The following is a 17,798-nucleotide window of genomic DNA, read 5'->3' on the forward strand; positions in this document are numbered from 1 at the left end:
ATCTTTTGATATCTTTTGCTTTTGGAATCTTTTGCTTTTTGAGATCTTTTTCCCCTTTTCTAGGGATTGTGTCTCCTAGGGTTTCCCTATAAATAATAGTATTATTTTTCCTAACACTACACACACAAAACACTTAATTTAACCTCCTCCTTGCTCTCTCTGCCGCCTTCCTCTCTGCCTCCGTCTTCCTCCCTGTTCTGTCCTGCTCTTCCGGTAATATATATATATTATATATAATTTACTTATTAATTATGCTAACTTAAAATCAAGACTTAAAACCAATCATTAAAACAATAAATCTTTAATTATAGGTTAACTTGTGCTTGTTTAAAGTTGGTTCTTGCTTTATCTTACACCGCATCGTTTATCAAGTGAGTAATCTCGTACCTAATCCCTTTTTGCTTTTAATGTTTTGGGATGTTCATGTGTTCATACAAACTTAGAGTCTTAAACTTGTTTATGAACTTTAGTCGCGCAGTATCCCATGTGTTGAGGACGTAGACTTGGCTGTTTATTTGTATGTGTGGATCATTAACCGTCTTGTCGGTCTATTCCGCAGTTCTCATGGTACCATTAGATGAACACGGGAGAACTATCGTTTATGATTTTCTCTTTTGTTTACACATGCACAGTTTGTCTTGTTTGTGAGCTCAATTGTGAGCACTGGCAGTCTTATGAATCTTAGAGTTGGTCCCGATCAGATTACACCCTTGTTGAAAACCAGACATACACATGTTGCGCGCAGATTTATTGTTATCTATGTATTAACTATTAAACTTGATTTCTCACCAACACGCAAGTGTTTGACGTTTATTTTAACACATGTTCAGGTTTGCAGTAGCTGTTTTGGAGCTTGTGGACACATAGGAAGTTTTCTTTATTTTGGACCTAGATTAAAATGTATCAAGACAAGTTTTTACTGTTCGAATATTATGATTTATAATATATTGCTTTATGATGATTTATGTTATCTTATGTTTACTTGCGCGTGCGCGAATGAATGTATTTATTAAATATTGACACCCAATAGTGTCACGAGTAATGAAACAATATGTGGCGCCCCGATGTATAATCCGCCTTTGGTCGGGGTGTTACAATTTTCTCTTTTGTTTGCACATGCACAGTTTGTCTTGTTTGTGAGCTCAATTGTGAGCACTGGCAGTCTATGAATCTTAGAGTTGGTCCCGATCAGATTACACCCTTGTTGAAAACCAGACATACACATGTTGCGCGCAGATTTATTGTTATCTATGTATTGTATTAAACTTGATTTCTCACCAACACGCAAGTGTTTGACGTTTATTTTAACACATGTTCAGGTTTGCAGTAGCTGTTTTGGAGCTCGAGATAACCTAGGAAGTTTCTTTATTTTGGACCTAGATTAAAATGTATCAAGACAAGTTATTGCTGTTCGAATATTATGATTTATAATATATTGATTTATGATGATTATGTTATCTTATGTTTACTTTGCGCGTGCGCGAATGAATGTATTTATTAAATATTGACACCCAATAGTGTCACGAGTAATGAAACAATATGTGGCGCCCCGATGTATAATCCGCCTTTGGTCGGGGTGTTACACCTACTATTTTTCTGATAATATTATACTACTAGGAGGGAGTAAACGAGTTGAGTTGAGCCAAACTTGTTATGCTTAAGCTTAGCTAGTGAATAGTTTTCAAACTCGATCTCTACTAGTTTAATACTAGTGAGTAATTTATATACTTTTTTAGTTTAATTATAACTTGTTTATATTTTATATTTTAATTATTAAAATGCTTATATGACATAATATATACTATTAGTATTTTTATCATATATTATATAAAATAATAATTATAAGATAAATATATTAAACATATAAAGTACAAACTTATAAAAATTACACTCGTTTAGACTTGAGAGCCATCTCAAGCTCGATAAATGAAGTTGAGTCTCGATCTCGTTTATTAAACAAACATATTTTAAACTCGAGGTTCAACTAAAGCTCATCTAAATTCCGCTTTTAACGGAATCCAATCACAAGTAACTCACACATACATGAACACACCTCAAACTTATTTAGTCCAATTATATACTTTTTTAAAACGACAAAAAATCTCACGTATAAACCTATCATTAATGGGTTATGTCTAAGGTCGACTCCTGAATTACCATAACATCGTTCCTCCTGATGTGCGAAAACCGAATAAAATCCGTAAACTTTCGCCCCTCGTTAATTGGTTTTCTGGTGAGATATTTTAAGCAACCCTAATTTTCTTTTCTTTTTATAATAATGATATAACTAAAAAGAAAGTGGACCAATGTTATTGGAAGAATCAAAAGGTAAAGTGGTACTTCCTTCCATTCCATCTTCCATCTCCTCAAACCCTCCAAACCAAACCAAACCAAACCAAACGCTATCTTCCCTCTCAAATCTTTCATGGTTTCCACAAATCTTGATTATAATCTTTTTAGGAAATCATAAATAAAAATTTCATCTTTATTTCAACCCAAAGCTTTTAGGCTTCTTCATCACAACATTTCTTCTTTTCCCATGGAGGTAAATTCACAGTTTCAACATAAAACTCATCTCATATATATATATATATATATATATATATATATATATTTTATCTTTTTTGGGGTTTTTTAAGAATTCATCATACAATTTTGTTTCAAGATTTTCTTGTTTTATTGTGTTTTTTCAGATGGGTATTTGTTATATGTGTTGTTTTGCTATTATTGTTAATCTTTTGGTGTGTTTTTAACATAATTTATGGTGTCATTGAGTCTTTTTCAGTTTTATTGTTTTAGAATTGGAGATGGGATTGACTATGAATTATATAATTATCAAATTATGTATAAAGGTGAAGGCTTTTGATACCAGTTGCACATAATTATTGAGTTTAAGGGTTTATAATTGTAATAAATTCAAATTGCATTTGGGAAAATTTGGAATTTGTATAACTTAATGGTTAATATTAAGATTATTATTAAAGTTTTATAATTTAATTGGATTTTGTGGTGTTAGGTTCCAAAAATGACAGATGGAAAGAATGAAAGTCATTTGACTTCACCTGCAGCTTTTGTGGAAGGAGGGATTCAAGAAGCTTGTGATGATTCTTGTAGCATTTGCCTTGAAGCTTTCTGTGATAATGATCCAAAAACTGTATTAATTTTATTATTATATTCATGTTTCTTGATTTAAATAGCGAATACACAATTCATGTTAATTTATGTAATTTTAGGTCACTGGCTGCAAGCATGAGTTTCATCTTCAATGCATACTTGAATGGTACAACATATTCTTTAAAGAATTTTAAATATGAAATTGGATAAAACATAATATGTGACGGTTTTGATATGTTGTCGATAACAGGTGTCAAAGAAGCTCTAATTGTCCTATGTGTTGGCAAGAAATTAGCCTAAATATGAAATTAGCCTTTGTATATTTATTTTTATCTATATTTAGCTTTTCACATTGTGTGCACATGTTTTGGCATGCTAACGCGTGTAACATTTGCAGTCAAGAATTATTGGGTGCGGTTGAACACGAAAGACGGGTCAGGCTCAACCCAACAAGAAATTCGACAATATTTCATCACCCGACTCTTGGTGATTTTGAGCTACAACATGTATGCCACATTGCCACTTTGTAAACTACATAGTTGTCTTTTGATATTAAAGTTTTGACTTTGACTTTGAATGATTGACTTTAGATTTCAGTTGCCGGTTGGTGTTAACGGTAGTGAACTTGAGGACCGAATCATCCAACATTTGGCAGCTGCAGCTGCCATGGGTAGGACCCACCAACACATGGGTCGAAGGGACGGGTCAAGGAACCGTGAGTCAACAGGTCAAAGCCGTCCGCAGTTCTTGGTGTTTTCAGCTAACCCTAGGGGACCTTCTGGCGGTCCCGTTCAAGAGCAAGTTGAAGCGGCTGCTGTTGACTCTGTTAGGGTACCGGCCTTATTTACAGCTCGTGGGGGTGCAACGATCCAACATATCACCTCATCTGGAACCGCTAACGGGTCAAATAGTCAACATTTGACTTCGATTGTTCATAGGTATTTCACAATTGTTCAATACTTGTGTGTGCTAATAATTATACATGCTTAGGTTCTTAATAAGTTTCTAGGGGTATATATGTAATTTCGCATCCTTTACTTTCGTGGTTCTTTTTAAATATTAAAAATTGTTACTTTTATGTACAGAAGCTCGAGTAGTTTATCTTCACTGCCCGATCAAGATCGGGCGGGTACATCAGACTCACAAGCAGCTTCGGATACATGGAAATCAAGATTCAGTGCCTTCTCAACGAGGTATTTAAGTTCTTTAACCTGTTTGATCTGAAAATATGTCTGAATTCTAAATCAAGTTTATATTTTTATTAAAGATATAAAGAATCACTCTCGAAGAGTACACGCGGGTGGAAAGATAAACTTTTTAACAAAAGTCCAACTATGTCAAATATCGGGTCGGAAGCAAGAAGAGAAGTTAATGGTGGAATTACTAATATGTCTAGCATGATCAATCGCCTTAATGTCCAACAAAATAATATTCAAGATCATGATGACGGGGATCACGAGGATGATGATGAATCGAGTAATTTAGTCCGACGGGTTTCAGATGCGCGAGAACGTAACCATAATCGTGTTGAGACAGCTGGTATTAATGTTTGACCAATAAAGGTGAGTGCTTCGATCTTTCTTGATTATATATGCATTTTGACTTTGGTAGTCAAACGGGTCGTATTAATTTATTTTTTCTCATCATGGTGTTTCTGTTTTGTTGATGTTTTCTATTTTTTTCTATTGCAGATTGTCTGAGACCCGTTTCTGCATTACGTTATCTGGTGGACGCTTGTAAAACTTTACGTTCTGCTTGTAAATCTCTTGGTATTTTGGTTTGGATTCGTATCACTGGCCAGCATCTGAAATGTTTTATCGTATTATTAAATCTCTATGAACTATATAACCATTAGTTTTGTCGGGCTATATTAGTGGCAGTATAGCCCGACAAAACTTCTGTTGGATTGATGAAAATTTTCTACTTGTGACCCATAAATTTAGCAACTCGGCTAATCTATTGGTGTTGAAACATGTATATGCTTTTCTGGGCTTGGTTTTAGTCTGAACGTGTTTGGGTTAACTGGTACGAGTTGATTTTGGTCATAGGTAGTGTTTATGATGAATACAGTTTTGTTGAAAATAGGCTTGAATATAAAACTTCAAACATTCAGTAACATTTCTTTATTTTATAATACCAGCAACCAAATATAGAAATAGACAAAAGGCACACTCCCACCAATGATTCATGATGGGACAACAGACTTGAGGTTGTTTAATATTTGCTATAAACAAGTACATTTGTTGTGTGTCTTTCTGATGATGTATAAACTTGAGTTTGACCCATTTAAAGCTATATTTTTATAATTTAGCTTAGTTGTTTTTGTTATAAAGCTCGAGTTTTGTTTGTGAGTAGTTTTAAAACGTGATTCGGGCATTACCTATTAATAATTATAATTTATTTTTTTTATATTTTATTTATTTCTTATAATGTATTAATTAATTTTCTCATAACTGTATATGTAATATGCAAACATAAAACTAGTATTTAAATAATAGTTCTATGAATAATAAGCTTGTTTAATATCACAAGCTCAGTTGAGCTAAACAAAGCTTAAGTTTGTTTAACCTCGGTTGATTCAAGCTTTTAGCTATTCGATCTCAATAGCTCACAAGTGACTTAGATAGTTTACAACCCAATTTGCCTCAAAACCACTTTCAAAAAGCAACTATGCGTCCTTGTGTCAGAAAGAGTTAATAAAAAGCCTTAGCAAAGCAAACAAGTAGATGACTATATATACAAACAAGCATATGCGTATGTAAGCTCTAACTATACAGTCAGTACAATTGGTATCAAGTTTTGAGTTTTTGATACCGTATTGGTATTTCCCGAATGGTACACAATATACTAGTATCGAATCGAACATTTCGGTACCGGTACTAAATATTTAGGATTTTCAAGATCGGTACTGGTATCATCCCAAAAGGGCAAAATCATCCTCACACATCATCAACCTAGCCCTAAGCCTCTAACACAAGTAATCTTCAAAATCATCATCAATCCATCAATCATCAACATTATTGTATAAAAATAGCTTAAAACATAATTAAACTGTAGTACATTATTGTACTTTTAAACAATCTTCAACGTCTCTTTTATTCTTTGAACAACGTGTAATAATACTTTATAGAAGAAAATAAATAGCCTGACCAAAATAGTAAAAACTTATTGACTAACAAAACAAATTAAAAAGTAACCTTTTTATTAAATAAAAAATATATAAAGCGCAGTATTATTTTATTACCATATATATTAATTTTGTTCACGTATTAATGTAATAACATGACCAAGTGGAGTCGGCGTCAGTATATCTTTTGAACATGTTCTCTCTTCACGGGCCTTTGTCTTAAAACGACACCACATCACGCCGTTTCACCCTTCTTCTCTCGTTACCCCTTCATTCCGCCATAACCAAAACCTAGAGAGAGAAACACACACCTCTTCATTTCTAGAGAGAGAAACCACACAATACTCAAAAGCAACACAAACCCACTTCTCTTTAACCTCAACACTCTCACCCATCTTCTTCTCACCAGATTTAACACACCATGGACACCCAGATCTATGGTGCATTGGGGATCTTGTTCTTGATCTTCATTCTCATTCCAATAACACCCCTTAACGCTTCTTCTACTTCCACACCCATCAATTCCAACTCGGTACTCGTAGCTTTACTCGACTCACACTACACCGAGTTATCAGAACTCGTTGAGAAAGCTTTATTATTACAAACCCTAGAAGAAGCTGTTTCCAAACACAACATCACCATTTTCGCACCCGTTAATGAAGCCCTCGATAAACACCTAGATCCGGATTTCAAACGGTTCTTACTCGAACCCGGTAATCTCAAATTGCTTCAGAATCTCCTGCTTTTTCACGTCATTCCGTTCCGGGTCGGGTCGGATCATTGGCCCGGGTCCGGGTTTGCCCATTATGAGACACTTTGTTCAGAGGAAGAAGATAACCGGTTACAGTTAACCGGAGAAAGCTCCGGCGAGAAAGTTGTCGGCGGTTTAGCTAAACTGACCCGACCCGATGACGTGGTCCGACACGACGGGTTGATCCATGGGATTGAAAGGTTATTAGTGCCTAAATTAGTACAAGAAGAGTTTAACCGGAGAAGAAGCTTAACGTCAATCTCCGCCGTGTTGCCGGAAGGTGCTCCGGTGGTGGATCCGAGAGCGAACCGGTTGAAAAAACCGGCTCCGGTTCCGGCTGGTGCTCCGCCGGCGTTACCTGTTTACGATGCATTAGCGCCGGGTCCGTCGCTAGCTCCGGCGCCGGCACCGGGACCCGGCGGAGTACACCGCCACTTCGACGGCGAGAGTCAGGTGAAGGACTTTATCCAAACCCTATTACATTATGGTGGTTATAATGAATTAGCGGATATATTAGTTAACTTAACGGCGTTAGCGACGGAGATGGGGAAGTTAGTATCCGAGGGTTATGTTTTAACGGTGTTGGCCCCGAACGATGAGGCGATGGCGAAGTTAACGACTGATCAGCTTAGTGACCCCGGTGCGCCGGAGCAGATAATGTATTATCATTTGATACCGGAGTATCAGACGGAGGAGAGTATGTATAATTCGGTTAGGCGGTTTGGTAAGGTTAGTTATGATACGTTAAGGTTGCCGCATAAGGTTGTGGCGGAGGAGGCGGACGGGTCGGTTAAGTTTGGGTCGGGGGAGGAGTCGGCGTATTTGTTTGATCCGGATATTTATACGGATGGGAGAATATCGGTGCAGGGGATTGATGGGGTTTTGTTTCCGGTGGAGGAGAAGCCGAAGCCGGCTGGTGATGTTGTTGATGTCGCGCCCCCGGCGAAGGTTGTGGTTAAGCAAAAAAGAGGTGTGTTGAATAAATTTGTATTTGTATGATTTTATTTAATAACCTGTTTAATGTTTACAAATTATCTTTTAGTTGCGAGTTATAACTATGAACAAAGCACAATTTACCTTAGGATTGTTGGGTCTATATATTAGTTGAAGTGTAATATGTCATTTTGTTTAGTTTAGGTTAGCCGGTTAGGTTAAGTAAGTTTATACTACAGGGTTAGGTGGAATGGTTAATAGGTGCTTAATGGTCTAGCCAATAGTTTGGAACTTGGAACCGATCATGTAACCCGGCCAAACTGAAGCGATTCATATGGTTTGGTTGGTTTGATAGTTATACTCATACCGTTTGGTTTGGTATTTAACATTCCCGTTGGCGGTTGGAACTTGATACCCCGCTGTGTAAACCACACTAGCCGTTAACCTTTTTTTTTATATTAATTTTTGAACTATTTTGTTACATATCTATTATATTTTTGATAATTTAAAAGTTTTTATACAAATTTATAATTTTGAAGAATATAAAAATTTGGGTCAATCCGCCAACCTAACAGGTTTGGTTGACCCGTCGTATATTTATTTTAAATCTTTTTTTTTAATTGAAGAGAAAATCAAGAGATTAACACATGTTTTTTTCTCTATAATATTGTCTTAGAGACATGTTTTATTTTTTATTTGTTTTCATAAACTAAGGAAATCTGCTAAATATCTCACTGGTTAAAGTTGGTCATAATGTTGTCTCCATAAATCCAGCTGGAATCCATGTTCTTCAATCTCTACCACAGAACAGGTTGCAGTATCTCCTTTGACAACAACCTGTTTCTGTATGACCTGTAATCATGCATCACCATGTTGTACCACATGCACTGATGCTTGTACTCTAGGACAAAAACATTAACTGTCACTGATCCTTGATATTTTCTACTAGGGGCCCTTTGCTTCCTTTTGTTCTTGTCATCTTTTTCTAACATAGTCTAGTTGGTAAATCTTTTTGCCGACAATACCATTGTATGACAAGTTGTACATTGTGCATTATAACTAGTACATTGTACTCCATTTTTACATGCTGTTGTTTGCAAATTGCAGGGAGGTTACTGGAAGTGGCGTGTTCGGTTCTTGGAGCATTGGGGAAAGATTCTCAATTTACAAGCTGTTATTGATAGATAAATGTATTTTATATAATTGCAACAAAATGCATAAAAAGAATAGCCATATTGCTGCAGACTAAAAGGTGAGCAACCACATAACATCAAGTTATATATCTATAGCAATAATAATGTCTGGAATAATTTGCGTCTAGTTTATCTTCCTGTATCGGTAGAAATGTCTTAGTGTGCAAAAGTTTTCACTTATGTAATAATACATGGTAGAAATGTCTTAGTTTACAAGCTTTTACCAGGTAGCTTGGCTTGTTTATATGCCTACATGCATGCAGGAATGTTTAACAGTTATGTTCAAAACCATTAAATTGTCCAAACCGTACGTTGGTTTTGATTTTTGGTCGGCTTTTGTTGTTAACTTTCGGACCATAGTGAACAGTTTGGTTAATGATTTATGCTGAAAATTAGTCGTAAAGATAAAACCGGACCGTACAGTAAATTTTGACAACATATTATATATTCAACTCTTTTAAGTCTTTCCTATTATATATTAAGTATAGTTTTACTTGCACATATTTCTTTTGTAATAGTCTGAAGCTAAAAAGAGCAGTTTGAGTTGTGCTTCTATTATGATTTTTTATATAATTTTTGTCAAATATATATTTACATTTTTTTATTTTATTTCTTTTTTTTTGTATAACTTGTATTCAAGATTTAAAGCGCAATGAGCCTAAACCGTGAACCAAAGCGGAATCAAGCTATTAGTAATGGTCTATTTCCGGTTTCCAGTAATAAAAAACCATATATAACGGTTTGGCTCGTGTTTTGAACTTAAAACGTCAAAACCAGAACTTAACTTTTTTAATTCACAGAATGCACTCATTTGGGTAAATTACCTTTTGTGTGATGTTTTTTTTCTATTTGGGTTTGTTTTTTCTTTAAAACAATCTTTTATTGTAGATAAATATGGAATTAAATGTATTTTAATGCTTGCAGGTGTCCAGATATATCTTGCAGATAAATGAAATGCTTTCTGATGGATGCTGCAGTTTGCATTCAAGGATGTTTCCTACACAATTTTTTTTTAAATTTCATTTTGTTGATTAATTTTGGGTAGTGTTACTATGAGTAATGTAATTACTACTAGTCCAAGTGAGTTTTTTGGAGCAAATTATTATGCAAATATATAAATCATTTTGTACACCAAATAATTTAACTTGTCAGAGACGACGATCGCTGTGCATTCGTAAAAACATTCGTTCAATGAGCAAAAAATATTTGTCTTTTGGTTTGTTCTTTTAGGGTTAAATGTGCATGGTAATTGTGTCATTGTGTGATATACTCATCTTTATGCAGTTGCTTTTATCCAGTTTTTATAATTTAAAAGCAAAAAACTACAAAATTAAAATTATTGATTTTGTTATAAATATTCTACTCATAGCATTAGGTATTGTAGGTTTGGTACATTTGAAACTCATAATTTTAATAATTTTTATACACCAATTCAATTTTACCAATCACAAGATTACAAATTTGAAGGTTTAAAAAAAAAAAGAAATATTGGTGATTGTTGATTATAAAATTTGATGCATGCAAAGTAACATCTTCAAATTCCATTAAAACAAACAGCTTCATTTTTCACAGTAAATTCACTGCATAGTAACCCTTTAAAACATCAAAACAAAACCAACCACCTCCCAGTTACATACACCTGAAAAAAAAAATTTAACTCCCAACAACAATATGCTGAGGCGTCGTATCCTGATCGACCGAACTCGATTCAACCCCGCTTTCCTGCACTGCATCAACTTCATGACTTTGTTTCTCCTCTTTGACTTCCGGTTTTACAACCTTTTCTTTTGACTTAGTTTTGACTTCCGACATTTTGGTCAAAGATTTTCTGTTGTGCAAGCTTGAACCTTTGTCACGGCTCGTGGAGTTGACCCTAGGTGACATTGTTTGGTCTCTCTCGGCTCGCGGGCTATCAGCTGCCTCTATTGGTTCAGAGGTCTTGCTCAGCGAGCTCTTGCTTCTGCCCAACTTTGGTGATTTGGGACGCGTAGTTGGTATCTATATATAAACACAAACACACAAAAGAGGGAGTGTTTAGAACACAGTTCAGTAAATAATAATCATAACACGATTACACGAGCAATCGCTTTCAAGACGCGTATTAACAAGATCAAAAAATACCTTTTTGAGTTGAGGTTTGGGAGGTGGCTCTTTGTAAAAGTTTGGCATTGGTGTAGCTTTAAATGTTAAACTCTTTCTTAATTTCTTGATTTCTTTTTCCTGGCTTTCCTGTATATTCACAAAGTTAAAACATAACAATTAGCCTCTAGTTAAAGATAATCTTTGGTTGACTTTAAGAACCACCAGACCTTTGACTTTGCCTGCAGATTACTCTTTTCCACTTCTTTTGCATGAACTTTCTCCTCTATCTTTGAATTAAACTAGTCACAAAAACATCAAATTTACAACATAAAAAAATAATAATAATAACTGTTGTTTTTTGTATTTCAAAAAACTATTATAATACAAAAATGTACCTCTTTTCGCCTTTCGGCCCGCTCATCCAACCTCGAAGTAAAACCGGTACTGGTCCTACGTCGGCCGCCAGGGGTCGTGGTCATTCTGGTCAACATTCAAGTCAACATTCAAGTCAAACAATGAAAAAAACAAGATTTTAAACAATGAATGAATTAAAGTAAGATAACAAAATTACGGTGAGCCAGTAGAACTGGTGCCATCATCTTCTATAACCGATGTTTTAACCGGCTTCAAACCTCTTCTACTCGCAGGGTGTGATCGAGACGTGGTTAATGTAGGTTCCACAACTGGTTTAGTCGAGTCAAGCAATCGGGTCTTTGCAGGGAAAGATAAACTCTGAGATAAGCCCGGTCTCTGAGTTCGACCAAATGTGCCGATATTAGGACTGCTTTTACTCATTTTAGTGTTCTTCAAAGCAGCACTCCCTTTAGTTGAAACCTTATTTTGAGTTTTAGGCTTATCAACAATATTATTATTATTCTCAGAAGGTTGATTCACTTGTGTTGTTGCTGATGATGAATCAACTACTTGTTCATCAACTTTGTTCAAATCTTCTGGATCTGTCACACCTTCATTGCCATGATGAATAACCGAGTTTTCGGGTTCGATTCCTGGTTCTAAACGAACCTCATTTCCAGATTCCATTTCTCTGTTGGAATACATAAATTTTCAGTACAATTATGTTATTATGATTTGTAACCGAAACTATTAAATAAAACCTGAATCGAAGTAACTTATATATAAACTAGCCTAGGTTTTGTCAGTAAATATAATATTAAGAAGAAACGGTTATTATGAAACTTGAAGAGTAAACAGTGAAATAAAATAACTGAAATATAATAAGTAAACGTAACATAAGTAATCACAAAGATCTAATAAAACGGTTACGGTGAATAACGGTGTACCTGGATGGATGGATGAATGATTGATGATGATCAGAAGAAGAATTATGGTTGAAATATACATGTATTATTATTATTTATGGAAAAGAATTAAGGAGGAACGTGAGAGGTGATGGTGCCAACGTGGCACAGCAAAGCGATATGATTGGGCCCACGTCTTGCGCCCCAACGACTACTACAATGTGAGCTGTCACAACTTGCACCGTATTTTCTGTCAAATCAACAACGGCTTACAATTTACGGTTATTAACATATATAGGCATGGGGTGATGATGGTGGTTGCTTATTCATCATTTACTTTGAAAATTCATGGGTTTTTTTGTTAGTTAAAAAAAATTATAAGTTATGTCAAAATTGTAAATTCTAAAAGTAAATTGACATAGCTTAATTATAGTTATTTCACTAAAAATTAAAATAATATGTAAATTTAAGAATTTTAATGTATTAATATGTACAAGAATATTGTAATCGTTTCTCTGTCACTTTATTGTAATCGTTTTTTAGTAAGTTATATATGAAAATTAAAGTATTAAGAATATTTTTTTTTTAAGAATAAATGGATTGTGCTCGTGTATGGGTGGCGGGGGCACATGCGGGTAGTCCACCGCTGTTAGTCTGTCACCCTCACCATTTTGCTTTCTGGGTATCAATTCGGGGTGGTATAAACTTAAAAAATGAGACGAGAGAGAGGGACATGCTTGTGTGTGCAAGGAAGAGATAGCATTTTTTTCAGGTGATTGGCCATCAGTGGATGGAGAGGTAATGAGTTGTCAGTCGGTGTTTGGTGGTCTGGCAGGTGTTTGTGGTTTGCGCCCCCTCCACCCTAAGCCCACAAATACACATGTCGTGTTCAGGTTTATGTGTGACTATTTTGGGTTCGTGTCATGTACAACTTGTATAAAACTCACGGGTTCATGCTAGGTTTGACCCTCGAACCCGCGATCACGACCCATTTAGCATCCTTAGTTGTAACACATGGACACAAATTCTTTATGCTCTCATAATTTTTCCCTCTTGTTATAGATTGTGGAACAAATGTGTCCAAATTGTATATACAGCGTATATGTAACTTTTCCAACTAAATTGAACTTTTAAATTGATATGTAAAGCAATTATGTAACTTAATTAAAGCATGATGAGACTATAACATAAAAGGTTAATAATTCATAGTGTTGAAAGTGACTAAAGTCAGATGCTTTAAAAATAATTTTAACATTATAAAAGAAAACTATAAATGAATATCAAAAGGAGGAAACTAGTTCACCAAAAAGGTATTTGAGGCCATGGTTCATAACTCTTCGTGAATATGTATTCCAAAGCGAGTAAAATACTTAAAACATTTATATCAAATTTATTACGTACTAAGCATTCACATCTCATTCCATATATTTTTTCTATAATTTAGCTAAAAAACACTATTCCATAAATTTATCTATCATTTTTCAAAATTCTTCCACATTCTGTTCCCTATTCATATCCATAAATTAATTCTTTATTATTATTTTCTCTTTTGTCTTATTATATAGTAAATGGTGATTGGAATATATGTGATATATTATATGGTATGGATCAAAAATAAGTCCCTATATTTAGAGATTTACTTTAGTTGCCATATAACTCATCCATATAATAGGAAATGAATTGTAGAGGTGATTTTGATAGTTTTCTTAAAAATTACCCTAAATTATATGGGTTTGACAACTTTTGAGAATGGGTTGAGAATGCTCTAAATGTGCTTTTATTTACGGTTGCTTTAAAGCTAAAATCTTAGTATTTTTGACATTCCAAGAGGAAAAATCTAACATCTATTGTTAAGAATGCAATCATCTACATTTAGATGAAAAAATAAAGAGAATGAAAACGAATCATATCAACAAACTGGCACCGATTCCCTTAACCCGACACTAAATTCATCCTTCAATTGTTTCTTGGGAGTACTCCCATTGTGCATCATTGCTACAAACTCATTATAATCTATTCGACCATCCTGCAAGTCAACAACACAAAAAGTTTTAAAAAAAGGTCTTAACTGAATCATATAAATGATATATTGGTGACCAGAAGTCAGAACATACATTATTTTGGTCAGCTTCTTTTATAATCTCTTCCAAATGAACATCATCTACTCCAAATTCTTTGCATGCTTGTTGGAGTTCATCAAGAGTGATATAACCACTATCATCTTTATCAAAATATGAAAAAGCGGCAAACAAGTAATCTTGCTTATCGACTTTATTAATATGTAAAGTTGCAGCTACAAATTCTTCATAGTCAATAGTACCACTATTATCAATATCCGCCTGCAATTCATTTGTAGTCCATCAAAAATCAATGAAATGAAACAAGAAAAATAAAAACTGAAAATTTTGAAAGGAAATCTTACCGATTGCATTAGATCATAAATTTCAGACTCGTTAAGATTGGAACCGAAACGTTTAAGTCCGGCTTTAAGTTCTTCAAATGTGATATAACCACTATTATCTGTATCTATAATCTTGAACATTTGTTTTAGTCCCGCGATTTCTTCTTCTGAGAGTTTTGATGCGATAACCTGTTGAGAATATGAGACATGTAAGGGTAAAAAATGACATTTTTCAGTGAGATTGTCAGACAATCATCTTATTTTTTGAAATAAGTACCCGAAGAGCCATTTTCTTGAACTTGTTCATGGCAGAAAACTGAGTCAACCGGGTCAAGACTGCTGAATCAAGCGGTTTGTCTGGAGCAACACCATCTTCACTGATCCAAGGGTGACCTATGATGACAAGAATATTAATCAGACAAACATAATAAAATGTAAACTCGAAACGATTATAAATAATGGGACATTAAGACTTACAAAGAACTCCATGAGCTGTGATCCGCTTTCTAGGGTTTCTAATAAGCATTTGCCTAACTAAATCTTTAGCACTTTCAGAAATACTAGGCCATGGATCAGAGGAAAAGTCAAGTTTACCCCTCAAAACCTCTTCAAAGATTTCATTCTCAGGCTCTGTAAATGAAATAAAGATTGTAAATTGTGATGACCCAAGTGAAACTTTTTTAAATTTTACATACTTATTATAGTTTCTTGACTCACCTCCCCAAAATGGGGGCACCCCACAAAGAAGAATGTAAAGAATTACACCCGCGCTCCAAATATCGGCTTCTAAACCATAGTTTTTTAGCAAAACTTCGGGTGCAACATAGTAAGGACTTCCAACAACATCAGTAAAAGTTTCCCCTGAAATTTACACCAAAAATTTAGTAATTCATCAGATAAAACTGAACCAATAAGTTCTAGGGGTGAGTATGGGTCGGTTTTGGGCTCAAATCAAAAAATTTAGTTTTTGGGTTTTTTTATTCAGTTTTGAGCCAAACCGAACCAAAAATTCGGTTCTTGAGTGTTTGAAAACCATCCGGTTCCCCTTTTCTTCAGTTTGGGTCAGTTTCCAACTCAAAACGAAAATTCGGTTTTATGAGATTTTAAAAAAGTTCAGTTTGTGTATTTTTAGGTTTTATCATTTGGGCTTGAATTTTTGGGGCCAAAAAGATTGGCTCAAAATAATGAATTTGGAGCTAAATCTTTTTGTCAATTAATGATTAGTTGATTATCTTACATCTAGGCTAAAATATTTGGGTTGCTTTATTTATTAAATCCTTATGAACCACCTAACATTCTGAATTAAAAATGAACATCCATGAATTTGGTTCGCTACTTTAGGTTTTAACTACATATGAACCCTCAACATTTCCGAAAGTTCGGTTTTTACGAATATATAAAACCAAACTGTCGGTTTTTACAGTTTCATGCACATCAGTGATAACAATTCATAAATGTATGATCAAAAAGACAAAAACAAAAGTACCTGGTTTAAAGAAAACCGACAGCCCAAAATCGATAGTTTTGAGAGGCGAATCTTCATCATCATCAACAAAAAGAAAATTCTCGGGTTTAAGATCACGATGCATAACACCTAAAGAATGACAAGCTTCAATCACACCAACAATAGTTCTAATCAGATCAGCTGCTTTCCGTTCCGAATAATGACCCTTTTTCGTAATCCTATCAAACAATTCACCACCAGAACAAAGTTCCATAACCAAATGAACCGCAACCGAGTCTTCATACGCCCCTCGAATCGAGACCACGTTCGGATGTCCAGATAAATGATGCATTATTTCGATTTCTCGTCTTACATCTTCTACATCCTCTTCGGTTAATAGTTTCCGTTTAGCGATTGATTTGCAGGCAAACTGTTTGCCTGTGGTTTTCTCCGTGCATAAAAAGGTTGTCCCAAACTGACCATGACCTAACTTCGGACCCAAGTTGTAGTACTCTTTTAAATGCCCGGTTTTGGTTTTCAAAACGGTGTCGGCTTCCAACCCTGCACTCAACATTCTCTTAACATTATACGGCTTTTTCACATGTGAAACTGAAACTACAATCTTTTCAGATTGTTTGACATCTTGGTTTGTTTCTTGAAATGGTTTAGTGTTGTTTTGAGGTATAATTATTAACTGTGGAGGTGGTTTTTGAATTGGGATTGGTGGTTTGGGATCTTGGTCTATTGACTGTGGTTGTTTGTTAAACTCTTTGTTCTTGTAATCGATCAAATCGGGTGACCGAGACCACCAGTACGGGTGCGAAACCGTCTGAAAGAATCCATCTTTTGAGTAGCATGATCCTACACATACATTCCCCATGTTATTGTTATCCAATTTCACCACCCACAAAGCAACTTTCAATGACAAGTGAACAAAGCAGTTCTTTTAGGCATTTAAACAGACACTTGGTGTGCAAATCAGACAGAACCAAGGATAGAAGATGAGATTGGTGGGTATGATGGACAGACAAATTGTAAGTTAGTATAGGTTTCTTTAAAGAGAAAAAAGAAGACTTTTGGTGAGTTTGAATGTTTCTCCATTTGAATGTATGTTAATATATATAGATACAGAGGATGACAGTAATGAGCCGAGTGGAGTCGCGGATATAGACGATGGTTTTCAAACGCGTTAGGCACACATATCTTCCAAAAGACGAAAAGGTCGTTTTATTTTTAGTAATATTAATTACATTACAATAAAGCAGCGGATAAACATGCAATAAGCTGTTGAAAACCCACTTTTGAATAACAAATCCAATCATGTTAGAAATAACGTAAAGTCTTTCTATTTTCTGATTATTATTATTTTAACGTCTAAAAGTTATTATTTGGAGAGATACATTTTTAGAGGGGAATATTATAAAATTTTAATATGTTTCTAAAGGATTTTATAGCATGATTTTAGTGAATAAAATCTCTATATTATTTCAAAAT

General features: G+C 34.7%; 4 protein-coding genes across 5 annotated transcripts; 2 read left to right on the forward strand and 2 right to left on the reverse strand.

The window, feature by feature from the left end:
- The first annotated feature begins 2,358 nt into the window (after positions 1–2,358).
- Positions 2,359–5,380, forward strand: LOC143559007 (E3 ubiquitin-protein ligase RHF2A-like). The gene is made up of 9 exons (XM_077047721.1): positions 2,359–2,545; positions 3,017–3,154; positions 3,234–3,280; positions 3,365–3,414; positions 3,499–3,620; positions 3,712–4,052; positions 4,200–4,307; positions 4,382–4,676; positions 4,806–5,380. The coding sequence occupies exons 1-8, from the start codon at positions 2,540–2,542 to the stop codon at positions 4,665–4,667; spliced, it is 1,098 nt and encodes a 365-aa protein (XP_076903836.1). The 5' UTR covers positions 2,359–2,539; the 3' UTR covers positions 4,668–4,676; positions 4,806–5,380.
- Positions 5,381–6,404: 1,024 nt separating this feature from the next.
- LOC143559033 (fasciclin-like arabinogalactan protein 17) lies at positions 6,405–10,308 on the forward strand. The gene is made up of 3 exons (XM_077047738.1): positions 6,405–7,962; positions 9,033–9,177; positions 10,043–10,308. Exons 1-2 carry the CDS (start codon positions 6,663–6,665, stop codon positions 9,104–9,106), a joined length of 1,374 nt encoding a protein of 457 aa, XP_076903853.1. The 5' UTR covers positions 6,405–6,662; the 3' UTR covers positions 9,107–9,177; positions 10,043–10,308.
- A 436-nt stretch (positions 10,309–10,744) lies between these two features.
- LOC143559008 (uncharacterized) lies at positions 10,745–12,242 on the reverse strand. The gene is made up of 5 exons (XM_077047722.1): positions 11,772–12,242; positions 11,596–11,680; positions 11,428–11,499; positions 11,240–11,347; positions 10,745–11,116 (listed from the first exon to the last, which is right to left on the reverse strand). Exons 1-5 carry the CDS (start codon positions 12,239–12,241, stop codon positions 10,772–10,774), a joined length of 1,080 nt encoding a protein of 359 aa, XP_076903837.1. The 5' UTR covers position 12,242; the 3' UTR covers positions 10,745–10,771.
- A 2,046-nt stretch (positions 12,243–14,288) lies between these two features.
- LOC143559034 (calcium-dependent protein kinase 26-like) lies at positions 14,289–17,449 on the reverse strand. 2 transcript variants are annotated; one of them, XM_077047740.1, is made up of 7 exons: positions 16,347–17,443; positions 15,578–15,721; positions 15,338–15,490; positions 15,138–15,253; positions 14,882–15,049; positions 14,574–14,798; positions 14,289–14,485 (listed from the first exon to the last, which is right to left on the reverse strand). In XM_077047740.1, the coding sequence occupies exons 1-7, from the start codon at positions 17,182–17,184 to the stop codon at positions 14,369–14,371; spliced, it is 1,761 nt and encodes a 586-aa protein (XP_076903855.1). In that variant the 5' UTR covers positions 17,185–17,443; the 3' UTR covers positions 14,289–14,368. The 2 variants fall into 2 exon arrangements, with proteins under 2 accessions (XP_076903855.1, XP_076903854.1); XM_077047739.1 differs by having other exon boundaries at positions 15,338–15,721; positions 16,347–17,449.
- Between the last annotated feature and the right edge of the window lie 349 nt (positions 17,450–17,798).

This window comes from Bidens hawaiensis, unplaced genomic scaffold, assembly GCF_021521415.1.
Source record: "Bidens hawaiensis isolate Kalapana, Puna unplaced genomic scaffold, B.hawaiensis_p1.1 tig00019689_1, whole genome shotgun sequence".
Taxonomy (NCBI): domain Eukaryota; kingdom Viridiplantae; phylum Streptophyta; class Magnoliopsida; order Asterales; family Asteraceae; genus Bidens; species Bidens hawaiensis.

Bases quoted from the DNA above. Each gene is read 5' to 3' on its own strand.
- LOC143559033 (XM_077047738.1), top strand. From the start codon at position 6,663: ATGGACACCCAGATCTATGGTGCATTGGGGATCTTGTTCTTGATCTTC. The intron at 7,963-9,032 runs GTGTGTTGAATA...TGCAAATTGCAG, and splicing joins TGTGGTTAAGCAAAAAAGAG to GGAGGTTACTGGAAGTGGCG.
- LOC143559007 (XM_077047721.1), top strand. The intron at 3,281-3,364 runs GTACAACATATT...TGTCGATAACAG, and splicing joins CTTCAATGCATACTTGAATG to GTGTCAAAGAAGCTCTAATT. The intron at 4,053-4,199 runs GTATTTCACAAT...TTTTATGTACAG, and splicing joins TTGACTTCGATTGTTCATAG to AAGCTCGAGTAGTTTATCTT.
- LOC143559008 (XM_077047722.1), bottom strand. From the start codon at position 12,241: ATGGAATCTGGAAATGAGGTTCGTTTAGAACCAGGAATCGAACCCGAA. The intron at 11,500-11,595 runs GTACATTTTTGT...TTTTGTGACTAG, and splicing joins GGGCCGAAAGGCGAAAAGAG to TTTAATTCAAAGATAGAGGA. The intron at 11,348-11,427 runs GTCTGGTGGTTC...GTGAATATACAG, and splicing joins ATCTGCAGGCAAAGTCAAAG to GAAAGCCAGGAAAAAGAAAT.
- LOC143559034 (XM_077047739.1), bottom strand. From the start codon at position 17,184: ATGGGGAATGTATGTGTAGGATCATGCTACTCAAAAGATGGATTCTTT. The intron at 15,722-16,346 runs GTACTTTTGTTT...TGTAAATTTCAG, and splicing joins GTCGGTTTTCTTTAAACCAG to GGGAAACTTTTACTGATGTT. The intron at 14,799-14,881 runs GTAAGATTTCCT...AATGAATTGCAG, and splicing joins TTTATGATCTAATGCAATCG to GCGGATATTGATAATAGTGG.